Here is a 22,851-nt window from a genome sequence, read left to right on the forward strand (position 1 = left end):
AATAAACAAAATATGGCAGGACAAAAAAATGTTGAATGTTCTTTATTCTGTATATTATTCTCTGATCCAGACGCAGTTCCTGTGACAGGAGGTGAAACTTCCTACTGGCCCTCGCCCTCAGTGCTGACAGCTAGGCTGAGGCGACTGATCACAGCCTCTCAGCGCTTCACCAAGAGCCGGCAGATCCTTCAGATCCACCAGACTCAGGCTCCCTCTCCGTCTACCATGATCCTGTCTGCTCCGCTCTGTCCGCTGCCCCCCACACTCAACGACACCCTCAACCCCAAGATGGTTGCTAAGATCGAACGGCAACAAAGGTCAGAACACGAAACGGGGTCAATGTTTGTGAAATAAAATGCATCTTGATGGTTTTGATCAATTAGAAATAATATTATTATATGTGTATGAAAACTGTTACTACAGGATACATTTTTTACTTCACACCACAGATGGACCAGGCGAGAGGAGGCTGATTTCTACCGCGTGGTCTCCACGTTCGGTGTAGTTTTCGACCCAAACCTTGGCCGGTTCGACTGGGCCAAGTTCAGGGCCATGGCTCGGCTGCACAAGAAGACCGACGAGAGCCTGCAGAAATACCTGTGTGCTTTTACCGCCATGTGCCGGAGGGTGTGTCGCCTGCCACCCAAAGACGGAGGTCAGACGTCTACTTGCTTATTCCGTCATGTACACGCAAAATGCAGATCTTTATTTGTACTCACCTTAGTTGAAGAAGTCTGAACTCTCAGACTTTCTGTGGCCGTTTAATCCAAATCGATACAAAATGTCAATCTGGTGTCATCGTGCTATTCACTTTGAACACAAGAAATGATTATTGCCCAGTTTAAGTTAATTAAATATTTAGCATGTTATGTTGTATGGATATTGTGTTGTGTGTCTGTCCAGCAGTAGTTTGTGTCTGTTTAAATGCCACATGAGGATGAATTACGTATTTGTACTTTATTTTACAATGCCCTGATGTGACATCTGATGATGCCATTAACATTCAGGTTACTGCAATATAACCTGCACTCATTCTTGGCAGTAAATGGGTTTTATTCTGGAGAAAGGTCCATAGCACCATAACAAACAAGCCAGCTCAGCAGTACTAAGGTGGTGGGGCTGATAAGGTTAATCATTTGTGGAAAGACAAACAGTGTGATATTTTAACTCCTGGCAAAAACAGGTCTTTGGGTTGTACCCGAAGAGCAGCTTTTATTTCAACTCTCAAACTCTCTCTCACACCTTCTTCTTCGTCTTTGTTCCAGACTCTGCTGTGGACCCATCTCTGACCATCCAGCCGATCACAGAGGAGCGAGCGTCTCGTACACTGTACCGAGTAGAATTGCTTCGCCAGGTGAGGGAGCAAGTCCTTCGCCATCAGTTGCTCTACGAGCGCCTGCCGTTGTGTCAGATGAGCTCCGACCTGCCTGTCTGGTGGGAGGCTGGTACCCACGACCGTGACCTGCTAATTGGAGCTGCCAAGCATGGAGTCAGCCGCACAGATTATCACATTCTGAGAGACCCTGAGCTCAGCTTCATGGCTGCCCAACGCAACTACAGCCAAACGAAAACTGCGCAGCAGCAATCACGCACACCCACCCCGCTCCTCCATCCTCAGTGCCAGGCCACGAGCTCAGTGTTGGCAGGCTCTCCGCTGCCTCCACCTGCCCAGAGAGACGCCGAGTCTGGTGGGGTTGTACCCAAAGTGGAGCTGGCGTCAGAGGGGGAGGAGGGCCAGGAGAAGCAGGGGGAGAGTTGGAGCCCTCCTCCAGCACCGGCTACTCCCACAGGTCTGGAGGAGAAGCCGGTGTCTGAGGCGAAGGAGAAGGAGAGGCAGATGGTGGCGGCACGAACCAAACCCCTCACGCCCAACTCCTCTGAGAGGAAACCTAAGAAGGCCAGCAAGAGGAGCCGCAGGGAGGCTAGGCGTGGATCAGTGTCCGACTCGGATGGCTCCTCCTCAAGCTCTTCGTCACGCTCCTCCTCGTCCTCCTCATCCTCCTCTTCTTCCTCGTCACATTCCGGGTCCAGCTCCTCCTCTTCTTCGTCATCTTGTTCCTCTGGCTCTTCGTCGTCATCGTCCTCCTCATCTTCTTCTGACAGTGACAGTAGGGGAGAGGAAGGGAAGAAGAAAGGTGAGTGCCTTAAACCCAAACTGTGTGTGTTGTAATGTGTTGTAAAAACCTGAAATATTTTATATTTGGTTTGGAACAAAGACATATTTCACTACATTACTAACCAGCTAGATTATATCTTCTATCTGCTACTCTTTTTTTATTGGCTCTGAAGGGTTCAATACACAAATATGTATGTTTCTAATGTCTGTCTCTTTGTTCTGTGACGTTCTCAGTGCCTGCAGTAACGAGTATAAAGGGCTTCGATGAGGACAGTGTGGCGTCTCTGAGCACTACGCAGGATGAAACTCAAGACACCCATGTAGCTGAGAACGGCGTCGTTAACAATTCCTCACATCCTTTCCAGGGAGGAGGGTACATGCTCGCTGCATCCTACTGGCCAAAGGTGAAGTGCTGTTCTGTGTTCATTCCAATCACTGTTACTGATGCATAACAACATCGTGAGGCTTCCAAAGCTTCAAATCAAGTATTCAGCTAAAAGGGGAATGTTTAGATTTAGATTTGATGATGGATTTTTTTAATGATGGAAGTTCGAAAAAATCAAATACAAAAATTTGCAGCATAATTGTGGGGAGAAGGGAATACCAAAGTGATGCAACTTGTCTGTTTATTTAGGATCGTGTCATCATCAACCGCCTGGACAGCATCTGCCAGGCAGTGCTAAAGGGCAAGTGGCCAGGAACACGTCGGGTCTACGAGCCTGGAGGTGCGGTGGCCTCCTTCTACACCACCAAGCTGCTGGACAATGCCAACAGCCTGTGCGAGGACCCCTCTGCCTCACCACAGGGGTCAAAGGTGACCAAGCATGTTGCAGAAAACAAGGAGTTCTCAGTAAAACTCAACGATGTATGTTGATTTCTCCCTTCCTCCCCTCCTTCCGCCGCTTCGCCCTAACCGTAGGACCCTACCACTTCCGCTGCCATGACTGGTGCTAGCTGCCGTGTTCAGCATGTTGCGCTGGTTTTTCTTCCTCCTTTCCTTTGGGTGTGATTAGTGGATTTGACTGCCTGGCAGGAGGAGAGATTAATTTAATAGCAGCCTTCCTCCCTTTTCCCACACACTCAATTTGAATTGGGCTCTGAGGCCGTGATTACATGAGCACAAATCACTCAGTCATGAGAATATAATAAGGTTCAGTTTGAAGCCTCTCTAGACTGAAGGGGTCTTGCTTATAATCTGATTGAAATGGAGACCTTGGCTGTGGGTGTTCTCTAATATGCTTCTCGGCGACGTGGCTATTAACTTGGCAGGCCTCTGACTTGCTTCCATTTGTTCCTTGCTTTTGTGTTGCTTTTTTGATAAGGATCCTTTTCCCGAATTTGTTTTTTTTCTTTTATTTATTTTTACCATTACAGACCCTCATATAACTGCTCTTATCTATAAAATATTGATGTGCTGACAGCAGCTATCGCATGGCTTCTCACTAAAATCCAAACTATGAATAGACTTTACCTCCTGTCCTACTAGCCACTGCCCTGTCTGTCCATGTGTCCCAATGCTACTAACAGGAAAATACATGCAAATATTTTCTTATTTTTGTAAGAAATTCTAAGATATTAGATCATTCATTATATAAATTGAAATTCAATACACCTACAGTGATGTAGCATTAAAATACATGGAAATAACACAAGACAAATTAACATAATGATTTTTAAATCACTGCATAGACCAACAGACAGAGAAAGCTCCCAAACCAGAAAGAAAAAACAATAAAAAGCTAAATTTTTCTCCTTGTTTACAACTCTGTATGTGTTTCCTGTGACTGTAAAGCATCCTCGATGTATCCAACACCTCTTTTGTCTGTGTGGCAGGAGGGAGGTCTAAAGCTGACCTTCCAGAAACAAGGTCTACCTCTGAAGAGGCCCCTGGAGTCTGAGGAGGGTCCCCAGGCCCAGCAGCAGTACCTGGCCCGGCTGCATGAGCTGCAGAGCGCCTCGGACACGGGTCTGGCTGACATCACCAAGGCTCAGTGCAGCTTCCAGACTGGTGTGTTTATTTTTTTTTAAAAACAGCAACTACTGTAAGACCTGTGCATACAGAATGTATTGAGAGCCTGGCCATTCGGTTTTCTTTTACCACCACTAGATGGCAGCAAAGCATGGTTTTGGGGACTCATCTCATGTAGCCTAACTGCCTTTTTCCATTTTATATTTCCATGGTACAAAATTATGTGAAATATATCTTATGAACCTTTTATGAAAAACACCTAACAGTAACTAGAGAGGTGTGTGTCCTTATAAGCTGATTTAAGTCTGAAAGAGAATGTGCCTAATATTTAAGACAAATGTATCTTGAAGCTTCATCATTTTGCTTTAAATGATGCAAAACTCGACACATAGTTCACAGCTAACAGGGTGCTTCTTCGGCAGTGACTCCAGGTTTTACTGGTCAGATGAGGCTGAACGGAGTACTGGATGGCCAGCCGGTGGTTAAGAGGCGGAGGGGAAGGAGGAAGAACGTGGAGGGGATGGATCTGCTCTTCATGAACAGGAGTAGGGTCCCGGCTGTTCCCGATCAGGTAAGCAGTTTTCCTCGGAGCTTGTGTGCCTTTTAATACAGGTTCATGGAACCACAAAGCATGTTCTCAAACACTGTTTTGTATTCTTGTGTCTCCAGGTGCCTCCAGGGTGGGGCGGTATTGGCCAGGTGGGTATGGCTGCTGCCTCTGTGCCGGGCTTCAGCCAGAGCACCAGTCAGATCCCCACAGACACTGACAGCAGGGTCCCTGTCATCAACCTCAAAGACGGCACCCGGCTCGCTGGCGATGACGCTCCCAGGAGGAAAGATCTAGAACAGTGGCTGGCAGAGCACCCTGGCTTTGTAGCAGACACGGGAGCCTTTATCCCTGTAAGTCCAGCTTTTATGTGGTGTTACAGTAAAGTTGACCAAATAAAGTATTTCTCTAATTAAAGATTTTTTTATGGATCAGGTAGTAATAAAAATAGATAGTTGGAATTAAGAGTCAAGTGAATAAATGTGCTGTACAGAACATGGCTGTCACATAAATCCACCCACAAGAGCAGTTTGATGATGCAATTGATGCGAAACCTAGTTAACAGATAGCTAGCTTGTGTGGAGTCAGCACACTTAGACGTTTTCTGTTGACGTGACTTATTTTCCCATTTTTATGTCCAGGGTGTAAATAAGATGCAAATGCAGTTCCACTTCCAGGATGGTCGGCCCAAGCAGAAGAGGCACCGCTGCAGGAATCCCAACAAGATCGATGTGAACAGCCTGACGGGAGAAGAAAGGGTCCAGATCATCAACAGGAGAAATGCACGCAAGGTATGTTTGAGGATGTTCCTAAACCACACACAAACATGACAAAAAACCCGGTATCATAATCACTAATGATGCCATTAATGGCCAATAATTTCACAACACAAAACCTGGGTTGTTTTGAGCTCTGTCAATAATTAGTTTGACAGACTGCAACTTTCACATTGTCCAAATGAGAAGAATTCCATTCACATACCTGAGATGAGTGTTTCCTAAATGTAAACTACGTGTCTTGCCTGTGGTGCACTTTGGTCCATGTTGTCTGTAATCTGCTTTGTAGGTTGGTGGGGCCTTTGCTCCTCCTCTGAAGGATCTGTGCAGGTTCCTACAGGAGAACCCTGAGTACGGAGTCCCACCTGAATGGGCTGATGTTGTAAAACAGTCGGTGAGTCACAAAGTCACGTATTCATCAGAGCAAAACTTGCCAGAACTGTTAACATTTTGAAAGGTCATTTTAAAAATGTTGCTATGCAGTCAAGTTGCCAGTTTATTGGGTACTCCTAGGCAGCAACCTCCGGGTTCTGAGAAGTGAAGGCAAGGAGGAAGTGACTTAAACGTGCACTCCCTCTACTGGCCACCAGGCGGCTCCTCTGGTTTTCAAATCACTTGGTCTTTGTAAACACTGTAAACATTAGTTTGTTTATTAGTTTACTTTTCTTCAATATAGCATGATGTCCATGTCGTAAATAATGGTCCCATTTAAAGTAAAAAAGATGATATACCAAATAACCTAGCAATGATCTTATTTGTATTATTAGTATTATTATTATTATTATATCGTGTGTTTTCCACATTATTATTACTTGTATCGATATTTGATATTTACGATGAAGAATAATCTTCAGTTGTTGTGTGTAAAACTGCTAACCGTGCATATCTTCCGTGCTCTACCCAGGGTTACCTTCCAGAGAGTATGTTTGACAGGATCCTGACGGGACCCATCGTTCCTGAGGAGGTGAGCCGGCGGGGCCGCCGACCCAAGAATCCTCTGGCCAAGGCAGCAGCGACGGCGGCTGCAGCTGCACCCAACCCAGCAGCCTCTGCCCTGGGTCTGAACCCCCTGCTGGCCAACGGCCTCCTCTCTGGAATGGACCTGTCCAGCTTGCAGGCCTTCCAGCAAAACCTCCAGAGCTTACAGTCTCTGCAGCTCACCGCGGGCCTGATGGGGCTGCCGTCCGACGCTAGCAACCTGGCTGCGAGCAACCTGGCTGCCATGTTTCCCATGATGCTGTCTGGTATGGCTGGATTGCCTAATCTGCTTGGCATGAGCAGCTTGCTCGGGAAGCCTGCTCAGGAGGGCACAGGAGGCTCTGAGGAGAAAACAAAGGGAACCGCCAGCAGCCTAACGGGAGAGCCGTCTGCCTCTAAAGCCCCCTCTCACACCTCAGACACCAAAGGAGAAAGGACAGAGGGGTCAAACACAACTCCTTCCTCCACTTCCAGCTCTGCCTCCTCTGCCACCGCCCCACAAAGTGCTTCAACTGCCTCTGCAGCCTCCAGTCACCCACTGTCTCTTAACCCCATGTTACTCTCCAGTATGCTTTACCCAGGGATGCTTCTCACTCCAGGCCTTAACCTTCCTGTGTCTGTCACACAGCCGCAGAGCTCAAACAGTGACCCCACCCTTTCTCCTGCTCATCCTCCTCCGCCCGCGGCCTCCCAGTCGTCGCCGCTGGAGATCGAGAGGCTAGCGGCAGAGAGGGGCGGAGAAGAGGACGACGAGGCATTAGACGACGACGAAGACGACGAAGACGACTCAGCAGAACAGAAGGAGAACAGTGGTCCTGAAGGTTCGGGGAAAGCTGAGTCATCTTCATCCGAGTCTGGGAGCTCTTCTTCATCAGATGATTCAGACTCCAGTGATTAGGACTGAACCTTTGAATATATAATTATAAATTTATTTATGTATCGCCTAGAAATGTATACATATATTCACATATATATGGATTTTCAAGCACTTATGTTACGATTTCTTTACGTGTAAATACAAAAAAAACGAACTAAAATGTTGTGTAATAAAGACTACAGACATTAAAAAAAAAAAAAAAAAAACAGGAAAAACTGACTTAAATAGAACTGAAATAAAATTTCAGTGTTTGGTCACAAGGTACAGTCTTGTTTTGAGACATTTTGCATGTCAGACTTTAGTAGATTTCTGAACTCTGTGAACCACAATTATGTACAATTGCAACAAAAACGGCATTATTGTAATTATGTCAGGATTTAATTTTATTAAAAAAGTGAAACTACATCAACATGCTCGTTGAGCTGTACTATTAATATATTTTGATTGTCGGGGTTTGGGGGTGGGGTGACACTTGACAAACACTTTGGTTTGTCTTGTAAATAGTCGGTACTTTTACAGGTTTGTTGACACTTATGCTTTGCAGATCATACGTTGGATATGTCAGCAATAACTTGGGCAGCTATTGAATGTCACTGAAGCTGTAGATTCTCTGTCTGCCATGTTCCACGCCAGTGCACAAGTCACGCCGCCTCACTTACCTGTCACTTACCTTCATATCACGTCAAGTTCGTTCCTGCGATTTCAGTTCTCATCCCCTTTTTTTTGGAATGCAAATTAACTGAAGCTCGATTTTTGATATCACTTTGATAAAAGGGGAAAATATGTGGAAGTATTATTTCTTTTAAATCAAACACAAGCTTAAATCTGGCAAAATGGATCATAATTTAATTTATCTGCTGTGAATTCTTCTTTTTTTAGTCATTTATCACATTGATATCTAATTTTTAGAAACTCCTCATTTTCACCATCACCTTACAACATGTCACAACATGTCCAAGGCGCACTTTAGCCACTCACAGTAGGCATACACGTTCACTTGCACATCACATTGTGACCACAGTGTCGGAGGGCGATAAACTCCTTTGAGCTGTGGGGACAGAAAACAAACCTTCTTACTGTGTGCCAAAAAACTGCCCTTTGACCCCTCTTTGAGGTCCCGACTTAGTTTTGTGGTCTCCGTGTGGAAGAATAATTCAGGATTATCAATGACGTGGATATAATTACTACAAGCCCGGCATATTCGACTGTATCTTACCTCAACTGTGCTAGATGGATTGGCTTCACTGTGCAGATGTACATGTGCATGGGTGTGTGTTTCTTGCTGTTCGTGTACATAATCGTCCTCGTTTCTGTTGGAATGCGTCTGTCGGAGGCCTTTTTTTTTAACCAAGAACTTCCACTGTCTTGTTTTCTTTGACTGGACTCACCTGGTATCTCCTGCTTCCGTAACGTTCCAGTCTGAATGTTGTGTTTTGAGGCTTGCAAAGCTATCGCCAGTAGAAGACTACGACTATTACAAGTGTTTTTTCACCTTCAAACATCTCATCCTTAGAAGGAGACGTCAGTCCGTTCGGATTCTGTGTTGCATGACCACCTGTCTACCAAAGTCTTACACAATATACACGGCACAAAGCACAAAATGGTTCAAACTCCTCACTCAGATTGTACTAATTGTCGTCATCTTTGATTGAGTATTACATTTTGTTTTACATGGTGCCAGACGGGTTCGCTTCAGGAAGGGCTATAGCAGCTTGTGTTGCTGGGAGTCTGTGTGTCACTCGTGTCTAGATGTAGAAGTGCCCTTATCCTGTACCTCATCCCCGACTCTCGGTGTCCACACGTTTGCAATTGTCTCTCCCCCCCTCCATCACCCTGTTCAGCTGTAACCCCGGATACACACAAAACACTGGAGTTCGCTCAAGCCGAAGTACCTTTATTTGTTGTTATTTTCCTCTAGCACAACAGTGCTTGCTTTAGTGACTGCTGTTACACAGTGGACTGTTAGATACACGTTTCATGATACTTTGGTTTTGTTTGGACCGGGTGCAGACGGAGCCCCACTGAATGAACTCAGTCTGTTTTAGTTCTTAAGTATTGCTGTAGCATCGTTGGGTAGTGGCTGAAACCGTGAGCAGCCCCGTCACGGTCTGAACACACAGACTGAGGACACGTACTGATTTCTAATGTTGCTTTAAAGTGATTTCCTTGTGTGTGTGTGTGTGTATGTATATATATATACACACACACATACAGACCTTGTCATGGGTTTTGCTTGCAATGTAATCACTTTTTTATTAATATATAATTACTAACCGTATGAGTATTTTTCTATGTCTGAGCAAAGAACTTAAACATGCCACTGTCATTTTGTATATCTGCACCTCTGCTCTCTTTAAACTCATAGTGCCCTTATGCAAACACCCAGCCATCGCTACTTCTGCTCTAGGTGATTTGATCTGACGACGTTTGCTACTTTTTTGTTGTTGTTGTTGCCCTACATCCACTGGTTGAGGGATTGATGACTGTGCTGAGCCTCTTTAGGACACAAATGGGATTATACATATATATATATATATATATATATATATATATATATATATATATATATATATATATATATATATATATATATATAAATAATGGTAGACATAAGATTTGACTTCTTTTTTTTTGCTTTAGTTTTGCTTGTCTTTTTTTTTATTTAAATTCTACTGTACAAGGACTCCCATAGCACTGCTAGTGCTGGAGAGGCAGTGTTGAATCTGCGTTAAACACAAGTAAATGATGACCAATATGCAAGAGGGATGAAGAAACACACTACTGCTGTACAGGGAGGTTTTTCTTTCCATTTCCATACGTGTAATCACTGAGATGACAAAACTAGCATCATTGGTTTTTGTATTTTTTTTTTTTTTTCAAGCTTGATAATATCCTAAATGTCACCATGGTCAGTTGTCTTTTCTTTTTATTCTTCTTCTTCTTTTTCATTGGACAGTTGTAATATTTGCAAGTTGTGGTCTGTGTAGTCAAAATAATTCTTTATGTAGTGCAGGAAAATGCCTCCTAAGTCATTTGTAATTTATTGGATTACTTTCTATGGAGTTCTATAGAGGAAATTTGAGGTTTAATTATTTTTATTAAACATATTCTTCTGACTATCAAATAAGTGTGCCTTTGCCTGTTGCTTTGTCCAGCAGCATTGTTCAAGAAACCATCAGCATGGTCCTCATGTTATCACCACACTGGCACCCGGAGCAGATTCAGTGGCAGCGTTCAGGAGAAAACTAGAGAGCAGACACACATTTATATATAATAATAATTGTTGCTTTAATTGAGGTAACCGAACCCTAACATAGCATTTTGCTCCCTACTTTTTTGAGTTGAATTGTTTGCTTTGCACGTTTAAATGTAGCTGATCCACCAAATCCTCAATTCATCTGGCAATATGTAATTGGCTGATGTATGTTAGTATCTCAACTAAGTTGGTTTAAAATCATAGTGTTTTTTTGTTTTGTTTTTTCTTCATAAATACACTGCTGAAAGTACAAAGGTTTAACCGGTTCTCCTGCCTACTGTTATGTCCGCCACTCCTCCTCTTGGGGGCGCTCAAGGGCCCGTTTGTAGGTCATCGCGTCCCATAGCAACAAGACCCAAGTGACAAGTCGGGGCTTGTCTGAGAGGCCTATGATCTGAACTTCCTCATGAGTCTGCAGAGCAGCAGGTTGGCTGCTGCGAGCCATGCTGCACCAGCAGTCCTCTACACATACGGGGGATTATTCGGTCAGAAGAGCCTCAATCTCAGAGCAAGACGACACACACGAGTAAGTTTGACTTTGACCTTCTTTAGTTGTCAGAAGTTCAACTAAGATAACAGGGTTGACATAATTAATGAAAAGTTATCCTATTTGACTGCAAGAGTTATAAGCCTAATAATGAACTATTATAGATACAGCCTTAAAGTACTAACAATACAGTTCTATAATAATGAAAACAATCAACATTAGTTCAGCTGACTAGCATAGCATTTAAATGTTAAATCACCACGTGTCTGAAGTGAAACTAAGGCAGATTTTTGATGTAACGCCTGTCAGTGAAGAAAACAGGAAATGGGTGTCACCCATAAAAATGGCCACAGATTATGCATCTCAGAGTGAACATTGCTTTCTGATATACGAGAAGAATTAAAAAACATTGAATATCATTGAGTGTTGAACGACATGATATGGAAAGCTACTTTCATGCATTTTATTATATTAAATGGGCCTTAAGTGCTATTTCTCGACCTAGATTAGTATTATTATTATTATGGTATCAGTTTCCCCTCTGTAGAGATGTCTGCCATCTCTGGAATATAATGCAGGGTTCCCACAGGTCAGGGGATTTATAAAAGTATTTTCCAGACACGAAGTCAGGGGATTTGATCTATTTGGGGAAAAGTCTTCGAAAATCAGGGAATTTTGTTTCAATTAATCAAAATGCAATACTTTTCCATGCTGTGTTGTTCTTCACCAGGTTATTTCGCAAGTTTACCCCTATTTCAAGTGGCTTTTAAGGTTACTTGGTTTTTCAGTGCCACTTGTCCACACAAATAGCACAATAAATGTGTACTGTTCAAGCAGTGAAAACGTTATAGTGTACTCACAAATGGGTTTTAAATACTGTGGCTGTTTTTGTCTGCTCGACACGGCCTGTTTTTAACCGTTCATTATAGATCGTGAAAATTCAGCTTCTTTTAGTCCGTGAAAGTCAGGAGAAAGTAACAGGAAAAAATATTATTTGCTTTAAAGACAAAAGACAGAATGAGGAAGACAACAAAGCATGACAACACTGTTACTCGTGTGTTTGTTTCAGTCCACTTTTTATGGCTGTTGACTCACTTTCCTGATTTGTTTTCTCGTTTTTTCTGGGACTTATGGCACCCATGCAATTTTATATCAACCCACCTGTTGTAAAGTGAAGATAAACATACAAATCGGTGCATTGTAAAGATAATGAGCAGGGTCTAGAGGTCAGCATAAATAATACATATAAAAGGCAATGATGTCATAAGAGTAGCTACGCCTACGTGCATGCACGCATGTGCTTCCAGGTGGGTGTTGTCTTGCAACAGAGATAGATATGCAGCTGTGGAAAGGTGACCGCGATTACGTGGCATTATGCTGTCTTTACTGCTCATAATTTTAGAATCTGATCTCAGGAAAGTCTTCAGGGCCTCTGCTGCCTCCACACAGACCTGCTTCTCCTTCAGGAGAAACGCAGCTGTTTTACTGGAGACAAATCTGTTCTACGTGATGTTAAGATGTATCTTATGAGTGCCAGTGTTTCTTCACTGATACTTCTCAGGGGAAATAGTCACATACTACATCCGTACAACAAATCTAATCACACTGGTAAGACACGATTGGAGGGGAAACCTGAGGAAGGAAGGAGTCGCATGTAACAATAGGAACTCGCTGAAGGCCACATGTTGCATTTACAACACGAACCAAATTTGTTGTCGGCCCGAACACAACAACAGCACGAGTGCAGGAATTTCTTGAAGCCAAGTAACGGAGGAGAATTTCCTGAGCTTTGGCCGGAGCACCAATGGCTTTTCAATGTATCTAGCGAGCCGCACCACATCAAGAGATCAAGGTTTATCTTCAACAGCCAGGTGAGCGGAATAGGTTTATTATTTTTTACGAGAGAAGCCGGACCCGGATACATAGCCTACCAGCGGGGATATGTCTAAATGATTTATGATTTAAGTACACAACTATCTGTGTATCATATATTTAAAACAGCAGTACTGTCATTAAAATATGTCCAGAGTCCTAAAAAAGTCATAGTGTAGTATGTAGAAAAAAGTCCAAAAAAAGTCCTATTAGAGTATGTCCAAATAAGTCATTAAAAAAGTCCTATTAGGGTAAGAAAAAAATGTATAGTAGTAGTTTAACATGTCGAAAAAAGTCCTATTAGGGTAAGAATTTTTTTTTATAGTAGTAGTATAAGATATCAAAAAAAGTCCTGAAAAAGTCCTATTAGAGTATGTCCAAGAATTCATAAAAAAGTCATAGTATAGCATGTCCAGAAAAGTAATAAGCATGTCAAAAAGTCCAAAAAGACATAAAAAAAAGTATATAAGCATAAGCAAAAAAATAGTCATCAGCATTTTGAAAAAAGTAATTAAAAAAGTAATTGTATAGTATGTCAAATAACGTAAAAATAAAAAAAGTCATATTATAGTATGTCAAAAAAAGTAAAGAAAAAGTCACAGTGTAAAATGGGACAGTAGAACAGAGAAGTTTCAGTTCTATTAGACACAATCATGTTCCCCAGGTCTAGGAATTGAACTTATGACCTTGTGTTCTTCATCCTGCCTTCTATCACTCTGAGCTATTTGTCTCGGCACTCCTGAAAACTACTTCTTTGGGCATTTGGCCTCTGACATTCAGATATTGGCAATTAGATCTCACTGTAACACATAAGAATCAAACTTACACTCTCCAGTGTTCAAGGCTGTCTTCGATCAACCTGCACTATTTGACCTGACACACTTTAATTGTTTATGAAAAGTGATATACAAAAGTCAAATTATAGGATATCCCAAAAAAACTCATACTAAACTCATATTACTGGATGTCCAAAAGTCATATTATTGGATACCAACATTTAAAAAAAAAAAAAGTCATATTATGTAGAATAAAAAAAAAAGTAATATAGCTTGTGGAAAAAAAGTGATACATAGTCATGGCATGTAAAAGAAAAGGTTAAAAAATCATAGTATAGCATGGGAAAAAGTCATAAAATCATATTATAGCATCTCGGAAAAAAGGCGGTATAATTTGTTGGAAAAAGTCAAATCAAATCAATAGGATCTATTAAGTAATTTGAATAATTATGTTGACAGTTTTCGTCAGTTTAGTAACTGAAATGAACAAATGTACGATCACATACATGTCAGCTAGAACGTATTTAATATTTTCATATAGTTCCACTAGTAGTAGTAGTTGTGGTTGTAGGCACACGTGCGTGCTGTGATGTAATTTCTTACGTCATGCAATTCTTCTTTCCCCGTATGACTGCAGAGTTCTAAAACTGAGGAAGATGGAGTTTCTTCACTTCATCCACTTTCAACATCACACCATCGATATGATCCAAAGTCTTCTATTGTATGAACTCAGGCGTCTTAACAACTTCTTGTTTTGTAAAAACGATTAAAAACTTTCGGTTTTCAGTCCTATTACCCCCTGCTTCTATATGACTTATGTTTGACTGCTTCACATTGACTGGTAGACCTAAAAAAAAAATGTCCTACATGTTAAGATACATCTTTCGTGGTCCTGAGCTACCAGAAATGTCTTTCTTTTCATGCTGTACCACTCCTGTTCCAGTCTACGTCAGAAGATGTGTCGACTTCCTGCTGTCTTACCATAAGGTGGAGCTCAGGTTGAAACAATAATATAATGAACTTTATTTATAAAGCACTTTTCAAGGTTACAAAGTGCTTTTCAGAACAAAGCTGCAGATAAAAAAAATAAATAAATAAAAAAATTGGAACGGTCTGATCTGAATAGTTAGAGCCTTCGGCGGTCTAACAACAGCAAGACAGGCCGAAGTTAATAGTACGACTTATGACATTTGTTTGTGTTATACCATACATACACACTATGATGGATTTTAGAGACGTTTTACTAAGACATTTTTATTACTTTTTCATGACATTTTGTACTATGACATTTCTTAGAACATTTTTATATAATAATATACTTTTTTATGACAGTAGTTTTTATAATGACAATTCTATATCTTTTATGTAATATTAAACTGTGAAATGTTTCTTCTTATGTTACTTGATACTTTTTTAATCTCATCTCATCTTCGACCGCTTAAACGGTGTCGGGTCGCGGGGGTAGCAGCTTCAATTTCAGCTTTTTTTAATGGCATATTATACAAAAAACATTTTTTTATGACATACAATAATTACATTTTTATGCTACTACAAATCTCACAACAACTAGTAGTGCAACAACTACTACTAATACTAGTAGTTGATAGTTACTAGTTGTTTGTTCGGTGCACTCCAGTTCCCCGTTGTTCATTCAGCCGGTTGGACAGAACACATTTACAACAGATGTGAGGTCTGTCCTGTTCCTAGAAAAGAGCTTCACCACTTCATCAGCTTCCATGGAAGATAACTCAAAACCTTGTACAGCACAGGTGTAGGTACATCAAAATGTGATCATGTGTATTGTTATGATGACAAGGAGTTAAAATTTGATTGCATTTAGCCCTTTAAGTAACATAATCACTCACAATGAGTACATGACCTTCACAGTCCACATGTCAATTAATTTGGTTTCAAGTAACACCATATACTATTAATACAAATACATATCTATTTATTTATATAAATATCTTTAAACCCCAAACAATAATCAAAGTATGAAGAGAATATTCCATAGCGTGTCTTTGCTTTGCGAGTTCGTCCAGCGTAGATCTTATTTCGGAGGTGGTCAAGCTGCTTCTAATGGGCCTCCCTGTGGTGGGCTGCTCATCCAGTGGTTTCTGGAGGATGGACACTAAAAAACATTTAAATAAAATAAACACATTACAGACAGACATCATTTTAATTTAAAAACAATTGCTGTGTCCAGCAGGGCACTACGAGGATAGTTACATAAATAGTAGGCACAAAACTTTAATATATTTTATTAGTTGTTTTGTTTTGCCACCCTGCCATGACGTTGGCCTGTTTTCATGATATAACCATTTATTGGCTGGGTCAGTGACTTGCAATTCAATGACTGAGATACAGGAAGTAACAACTATATTGTGGTTGTATAGATTTGTGTTTAAATAGAGGAAAAATAAAAATATGATGTATTTTATCATTTGTAAAAATTGTATGTAAATAGTGGTTGACTTCCGTTGATCACTGATGTTGCTATGGTTCTTCTCCTCGTTTAGGTGCTCATTCCTGCTCTGACTCACATCCTGTGTGAGTGTGGACGTCACCATGGCAACCGCGCCTCAGGGTAAACAGGGACAGCCACGGTTTGGCCCAAGTGACGGCCTGATTGCAATGTTCAGGTTGGCACCACAGTATTACTCACGCAGGGGTCATGTTGTTGGTATGGAAGTTCAGAATTACAATGTCATCTGTGTAAGTTAGAACAAACAAACACTAGAACTGACATTTACAAGAAACCACAAATCAGATAAATAATTCATCTGTGTGACAGAAAGAATGCACTCGCCACCCCCCTCACTTACCATAAATGTAACAAAAGCTACTTTGTAGACTACTGTATTCAACATGTGGTATATTGGTTACAAAAAAAGAGACAAAGGACTGTGGTTGTTTCTGTATACAGGCTTTTAAAAACCCTGTTTGACCTTCAGATATTTACAGATGTTTCCATGACAAAATCCCGTTCATTTAACCGTTATGCGACCACACTAACTACCATGACTCCTCTGATTCAGGGCCGGCTCCAGAGATCCATCCGAAGCCATCAAAACGAGACTGAAACGTATGATGCACACATTTCTGCAACACCACAGGGACACTGAAGGAAACGACAACACCAAATGTATGTCATCCCTACATTATCGGAGAGCTGCCCTGGTTTAAAGTTGATGAAACATGTCACATATAACCCGTGTGGTATTGGTTTGCAGATTTGGCAACAAAGAGCTGCTGTGAATCTGGGATCTGGTATTACAGGATCCTGGAGAACCTCATGAGTCAAGAGCAAGAGAGGAAAAGGCTAGGAATCAGAGACATCTCGGTGAGTGTTCTGCCCCCCTGTGGCCACAAGTGGAACTGTTTCTGACAAACACCTATTCTGCATACTAGTGTCACAAAATGTGTTACACTTACATATTTATATCCTTCTTGAGCCTTTTTAAAAGTTAGTTACGATCTCTTATTACAGCACTTGTGCTCAGGATCTCCATGTGTTTGTCTCAGGTCATCTTGGAGGAGGAGCTTTTCCAATGCTGTCTGGTGGCCTGTTGTCTGGAGATCACCACATTCTCAAACCGTCTACCATATGACTTCCCTCTGCTCCTTCAGATCTTAAAACTGGCACCGTACCATTTCCTGAAGGTGCGTTTCCACGATATAAGAGAATGTGCACCGTCAAGATTTTGCACATAGTTGTCATCATGGTTTGCATTCGCCAATATAAATGGTAATTTCAGTGTTGGTAACTTTAAAACAGAATTATTTTAAGATTATAAGACAAGCTGCGCAGCAGAAGATCTGGTTACATTTCTACCTCATGGGAATCTTAACAGTGTTTTTTTGGAGGGAATTCAGATACTTTCCATCTGGTTTGAGATTCCAACCAAAGCAACATCCCGGCTGCCTCTTAACTCTGCAGTAACCTCTGACCTCGGTTTTGTTTTCCCATGTTCCGACAGGTGATCGAGCTGGTGTTGCGGGCTGAAGAGGGCCTGTCTCGTGCTGTGGTCAGACACCTCGCCCAAGTGGAAGCGAAAGTTCTGGAGAGCTTGGCCTGGACCAGCAACTCACCGCTGTGGGAGGGAATTAGAGCCAACGGGAGCCATCTGCCCACCTGCCAACAGGTTGGCAAAAACACACAAAAACAAGATTAAATACTCTAAGTTCTTCAAAAGGTGATGCTGGTGACAGTTTCTGAGAAAGATTAAATTAGAAATATGATTAGAATGTTTCTTTCTCCTGCGCTTATGGACCTTTATCAAAACGTCAGGAGCATTACAGTGGTTCTTGACACTTACGTGGCTTTAATGAGGGCTTTGTGTCGTACGCAGGTGATGCTTCCTACACAGCTAGAAGATCCAACAAGAACAGACTTTCAACCTGACAGAGAGCAACCAGGAGGTATGCAGCAAATGATTGTATTTCTATTGCATTTAATGCATTCCTTTATTCCAAACCTGCCACGGTATTCTTAGTATGGATTGACTATTTGCAGAGGATAACATTTCGGGAGAGGATCAGTCCGCCAGCAGAGACCAACCAGCTGGAAACGGGCCTCGGAGAAGCACCACCCTCCATGTGTTTGCTCGCAAGGTCAGTTCATCCGCCACACTATTACATTCTACCAGAGATATAGAGGTATTTATATATATATATATATATATATATATATATATATATATATATATATATATATATATATATATATATATATACACACACACTTCTGATTAGTGTGGTCATGCATGTTCTCTTTCTTATTGGCCCAGCTTTACAGCATGATGGGGATGCGTCTGAGGATGTTGTGTTGCGTGCTGGACATTTCTGATGAGCTGCGGCTGAAGATCTGGACCTGTTTTGAGTACTCTCTGGTTCACTGTACTGACCTCATGGTAGACCGGCACCTGGACCAACTGCTCATGTGTTCCATCTACATCATAGCTAAGGTGAGAAGATCTGAGAGAAGTCTCAGCGGTCTTCATTGCTGTTTGTTGATATGCGTTTTTAATGGTTACACTGGATTACCATTTTACACATTTGTGTTGTTAATAAACCTGCATTTTAAATTTTTTTCTCCCCGGGAAGTCTGATAGTTTCCAGCATGCACAGTCCCAGCACTTGTTTAATCAAGTTTTATCTTATGGCTTTGCTTTTACAGATTACCAAGGTGGAGATACCCTTCAAACACATAATGAACTGCTACAAGTCTCAGCAGTTCGCCAGCAAAAATGTAAGTTGATTTTTTTGTTCTTTTTAAATCATCCTGGTTGTCATTTTTGACCCATAAACAAGACAGTGTGCTTGATCCATAAACCTGAAACCACGCTTGCCGTTATCTCAGGAAGGTAATTTGCTTGAAATGATTGGACAGTTCAAACTCATCAAATTGGAGTTTTGATATTCACTAACATGTTAAGTATAATTTTAACAAATGAAAAGTGTATTTGAGGGTTTTTTTGCGTGTTTTTGTGGAAATATTAATTTCGAATTTGAACATTTTCTGTTCTCAGGTCTGCAAAAATGTGCTGATGTCCGGAAGAGACGGAGAAAATGAATTCACTGGAAACAACAGTAAGAAACACAAATTAAAATAATATACATGCAGAATAAAATAAAATGCAGCTAGAAATGAATCCCATTACTCAGATTGGAATTCAGTGTGTGTGGTTGATATGGGACCACATTTATAAAATAATACATCAGACATAAGAAATCCATCTCAACATACAGTACATTCATGTGTTCAACTTGTTTTTGTCCATACTCATATTATTGTAATTGTACCTATTTGTTTGTTTGTTTAGCCTTATAGTCACAAACGTTTTTTTTGCCCAAAGTTTGCTAATTTAAATATTAGATTAGACATGCTGTGACTTTGCAACGACACATCCTGTTCGTCCAAATGAAACTCTTGCTACGCGTAAACCTCCTACACATCTACAGCTGGACTCACCAACATCAGCATCACGTTAGAGAATTCTTTGCCAGATATTTTCCCTCCCTTTGGCTGCCATCTGGCTCTCATTCCCTTCCCTTTAACCGGAGCCCTTTAGGCAGACATCTGAGGTCAGCCATATGTCAAGTGTTACGGAGCTGGAGAGCGACATTACAGTACTGACACATTGTATAAAAATATTATATACATCAAGTTACAACAATAACTCACAATATATTACCTGCATTATAGCGGTAATATAAGAGGAGACGATGTACTGTACGATGAGAAAAGCCCATTTATGACATTGTTGATTACAGATAATGGAGACTACGGGGTCAGTATCCCGACCCCGGACACACCATCGGTGCATTACCCAGGACCTAGTCAGGAGGAGAGGGGCAACCTTATTCACTTTTACAACCAGATCTTCACCACGAGGATGCAGCACTTTGCCAAGCAGTTTGCCCCAACCTCTGGGGTAAGTGAACCATTAAAGTCTGAATATTTAACAACAAGGCAAAAACCCAAACAAGCCCATTAATGGATATATAAAATGTTGTAATACACGGTATGAATTCATCTCTTTAAGATGGGACTTTCTAACAAACGTTGTGTCCCTTTGGCAGGGAGACACCCCCCCTTTGTCTCCGTACCCCCAGCAGTGGAAAGGGTCTCCACGCCGACGGCGGCTGTCCAACATCTACGTTTCCCTCCGGGAAACGACACAAAGCGCTTTCCCCCGTACACCCGGACTCTGCTACTACTTCAGCTCGAGCCCCCCAGAGGTCTGTAGGGCATAATGTTGGGAACCTTTTAGTGACCAAGTTACCAATCAAAATTCAATCCGTGCATTCACTCTCTAGCTCGCCCGACCACGGTTGCGCTCTCTCTCGCGCTCGTTGTGCCGGAGTGGAGGGTGCTGTCTTTACACACAGTAACTGACTGTGAACCCCTACAGGGTCCGCAGAGTTACTGCAGGGGGTCCCCGAAATAATTTGATTGTTTTTTGTTTTTTTAAATTAACATATGTTCAAAAATATACATTAACATGAATACAACCTATAACCAAATAAAATTTTTCCTATTTGTTAAATGTTATGTTGTGAAATTGTGACGTAGAAATGCTAATATAGAATTATAATTTCATAAAAATATGAATCCTTCAACAATTATTATTTTAAAAGCTTAGCATTGTATACGTACACCATTACAAAGTCCTTTTATATATGGCACTTTAGGCTGCACTACACATTGTTAACACAATTGTATATGATATGTAGGTGGTCCCTCCACTCTGTCACTATCAGCCAAGGGGTCCTTGGCCTGAAAAACATTTCTGCATTAAAGCAGCGGTTAATATGAAGTCAATAATTGAGTCGGTTAAATATTGCTACAAACATCCCTTCTATGTCCACAGATTCTGCGTAACATCAATAACATGGTCAGGAGGGGCAGGTCACCCAGCAGGCGAGGCTATGTGGTGGCATTGGAAAGAGGAGAGGAGGAGGAGGAAGAAGGGGAGGAGGAGGAAGAGGGCCGTCCGGCGAAGCGGCTTCGTTTGGACGATCAGTCAGCCTGGCAGAGGCGACTGAGGAACGTGGTGAATAATCGCGTGGCGAGACGGGACCCGGACCGACCGTCTCCAGCTACGAGGGATAACCTGCACTAGAGCAGAGATGAGCATGCAGTCTCACTCGGCTCCCGTTTCTGAGACTGGACTAACGATGTCAGGTGTCAGAGGAGCAGCACCGAGCAGCTTTGTCTTCCTTTAAAAGATATCCGTTAACAATTCCTCTGGGGCAAATTATTTGTCAGCTCAAAGTCTTGTCTGCAGCCTGTGCTAACATTCTGCCCTTTTGCCCCCTGCACTATTTTCTGACATGTACCGAACCCTTAGTCAGTGGCCAATGGTAGAAGATGTGATCGTTCAGAGCAGCTCCCTGGTGGAGTTGTATAAATTTGAAGTAGGGCATGGCTAACGACAATCATGGACATAAGCATACGTCATAAGCAGAGTCTATGGCTGTAATGAATTAAAGGTATGGAAATGTTTCGATTCTAAAAAAACAACTATTCTGCATCGATGCAGTGAGAGAACAGTGTGGTTTTATTTCAGCTCAGTGTGAGTCTTTACTGCGTTGTCATTTATTGTCGTTTCTCTCATCTTTCTCTCCGCCTTGCAAGGTTACTTAGCGCCATAGGCATTGTGTGAAACCTTGTAGTTGCTGTACTGAGATGTGTCACACAGACACGTGTATTTTAGCTTTTTAGATCATGTTTTTAAGCACTTTCTGTTTTTAAGCTGTTTTTAAGCACTTTCCAAATAAAGAAAAGGGATTTGAATGTATCTGACTTGCTTGTATTAATTGATGAAAAAGAAGCCATGTGTAAAGAAAATAGAGGATGTGATACCATAAGATGCATTGGAATAGGTGTGAGGGACTGAGCACTAGATATGTTTTTTTTATTTTTTTTTATTAGGATATGTTAAAGACAAAATAAGACAATAAAATAAGTAAATAATAATAATAATAATACAAAGTAAACAAGCTTTGAAAAAACATCCGGCATATAGCAAATCACAAAATCCCAGAAAATCAAACAAATATTTCATGTCCGAAAAGGAGCAGGAAGGAAGTGTGAACGTTTTAAACCTCACCACTGTGATTTAGCTGTCATATAAACCAAGATATATTTGGCTCTAGTAGCCCAGATCATATTAAAAAACATCATTAAAAGTGCATAAGACATTTTTACAACATCTAGGCTAAGACTAGACTTCTACTAAACTTTCATGTCTACAGGGATGGATGGATAGATAGATAGATAGATAGATAGATAGATAGATAGATAGATAGATAGATAGATAGATAGATAGAGAGTACAGTAGAGTACAACCTTAATATTTTGTCTGATTCGATAGGATATTGCATTTTAATAAAGCCCTCCTCCACTCGGAAAAGGGTTTGACTTATCGTTAAATCATTTGAGTGTTTGGCCTTCGCGGTGCAGAGTGATGTATGTGCAACTCGACAGAAGGCAAGTTTCTCTAAATTAAATCTGAGTTTTCGATAGGATATTTGACATCACACAGACACACACAGAATTCACTTTACAGTAAAAATGCATTTAACAAAAAAAAAAAAAATGTATTTGTCAAGCTGTCTCATATTTATGTCTCATCATAACATGCTTCGTTTTCAATAATGAATTATCATTATTCTTTAACACAATTATT

The 22,851-nt window shown here is 41.3% G+C and overlaps 2 protein-coding genes across 5 annotated transcripts in view; both read left to right on the forward strand.

The window, feature by feature from the left end:
* chd9 (chromodomain helicase DNA binding protein 9) overlaps positions 1–7,672 on the forward strand; it is a 64,098-nt gene extending 56,426 nt beyond the window's left edge. For 3 of the 4 annotated variants that reach the window (XM_084013863.1, XM_084013866.1, XM_084013865.1), the window contains 11 exons: positions 71–317; positions 450–655; positions 1,266–2,135; positions 2,351–2,520; positions 2,751–2,981; positions 3,950–4,124; positions 4,508–4,656; positions 4,755–4,985; positions 5,274–5,423; positions 5,698–5,802; positions 6,313–7,672. In XM_084013863.1, coding sequence (XP_083869989.1) covers positions 71–317; positions 450–655; positions 1,266–2,135; positions 2,351–2,520; positions 2,751–2,981; positions 3,950–4,124; positions 4,508–4,656; positions 4,755–4,985; positions 5,274–5,423; positions 5,698–5,802; positions 6,313–7,284 — 3,506 coding nt within the window. In that variant the 3' untranslated portion in view covers positions 7,285–7,672. The remainder of the gene's footprint in view (positions 1–70; positions 318–449; positions 656–1,265; positions 2,136–2,350; positions 2,521–2,750; positions 2,982–3,949; positions 4,125–4,507; positions 4,657–4,754; positions 4,986–5,273; positions 5,424–5,697; positions 5,803–6,312) is intronic. The other variant, XM_084013864.1, reaches the window with a different exon arrangement.
* Positions 7,673–10,909: 3,237 nt separating this feature from the next.
* Positions 10,910–21,960, forward strand: LOC311013689 (retinoblastoma-like protein 2). The gene is made up of 14 exons (XM_084009833.1): positions 10,910–11,045; positions 16,174–16,296; positions 16,693–16,799; positions 16,888–16,997; positions 17,180–17,317; positions 17,635–17,799; positions 18,007–18,076; positions 18,171–18,268; positions 18,445–18,621; positions 18,834–18,905; positions 19,186–19,246; positions 19,931–20,091; positions 20,240–20,398; positions 21,031–21,960. Exons 2-14 carry the CDS (start codon positions 16,223–16,225, stop codon positions 21,280–21,282), a joined length of 1,644 nt encoding a protein of 547 aa, XP_083865959.1. The 5' UTR covers positions 10,910–11,045; positions 16,174–16,222; the 3' UTR covers positions 21,283–21,960.
* The last annotated feature ends 891 nt before the right edge of the window (positions 21,961–22,851 follow it).

The sequence above is a fragment of the Eutrigla gurnardus genome (genome assembly GCF_963514095.1).
Source record: "Eutrigla gurnardus genome assembly, chromosome: 1".
NCBI lineage: Eukaryota > Metazoa > Chordata > Actinopteri > Perciformes > Triglidae > Eutrigla > Eutrigla gurnardus.

What these genes read in the sequence shown, in the direction of transcription:
- LOC311013689 (XM_084009833.1), top strand. Translation starts at nt 16,223, where the DNA reads ATGGCAACCGCGCCTCAGGGTAAACAGGGACAGCCACGGTTTGGCCCA. An exon ending in AGGAAACGACAACACCAAAT is followed by an intron (nt 16,800 to 16,887) that starts GTATGTCATCCC and finishes ATTGGTTTGCAG; the next exon opens with ATTTGGCAACAAAGAGCTGC. An exon ending in TAGGAATCAGAGACATCTCG is followed by an intron (nt 16,998 to 17,179) that starts GTGAGTGTTCTG and finishes TGTTTGTCTCAG; the next exon opens with GTCATCTTGGAGGAGGAGCT.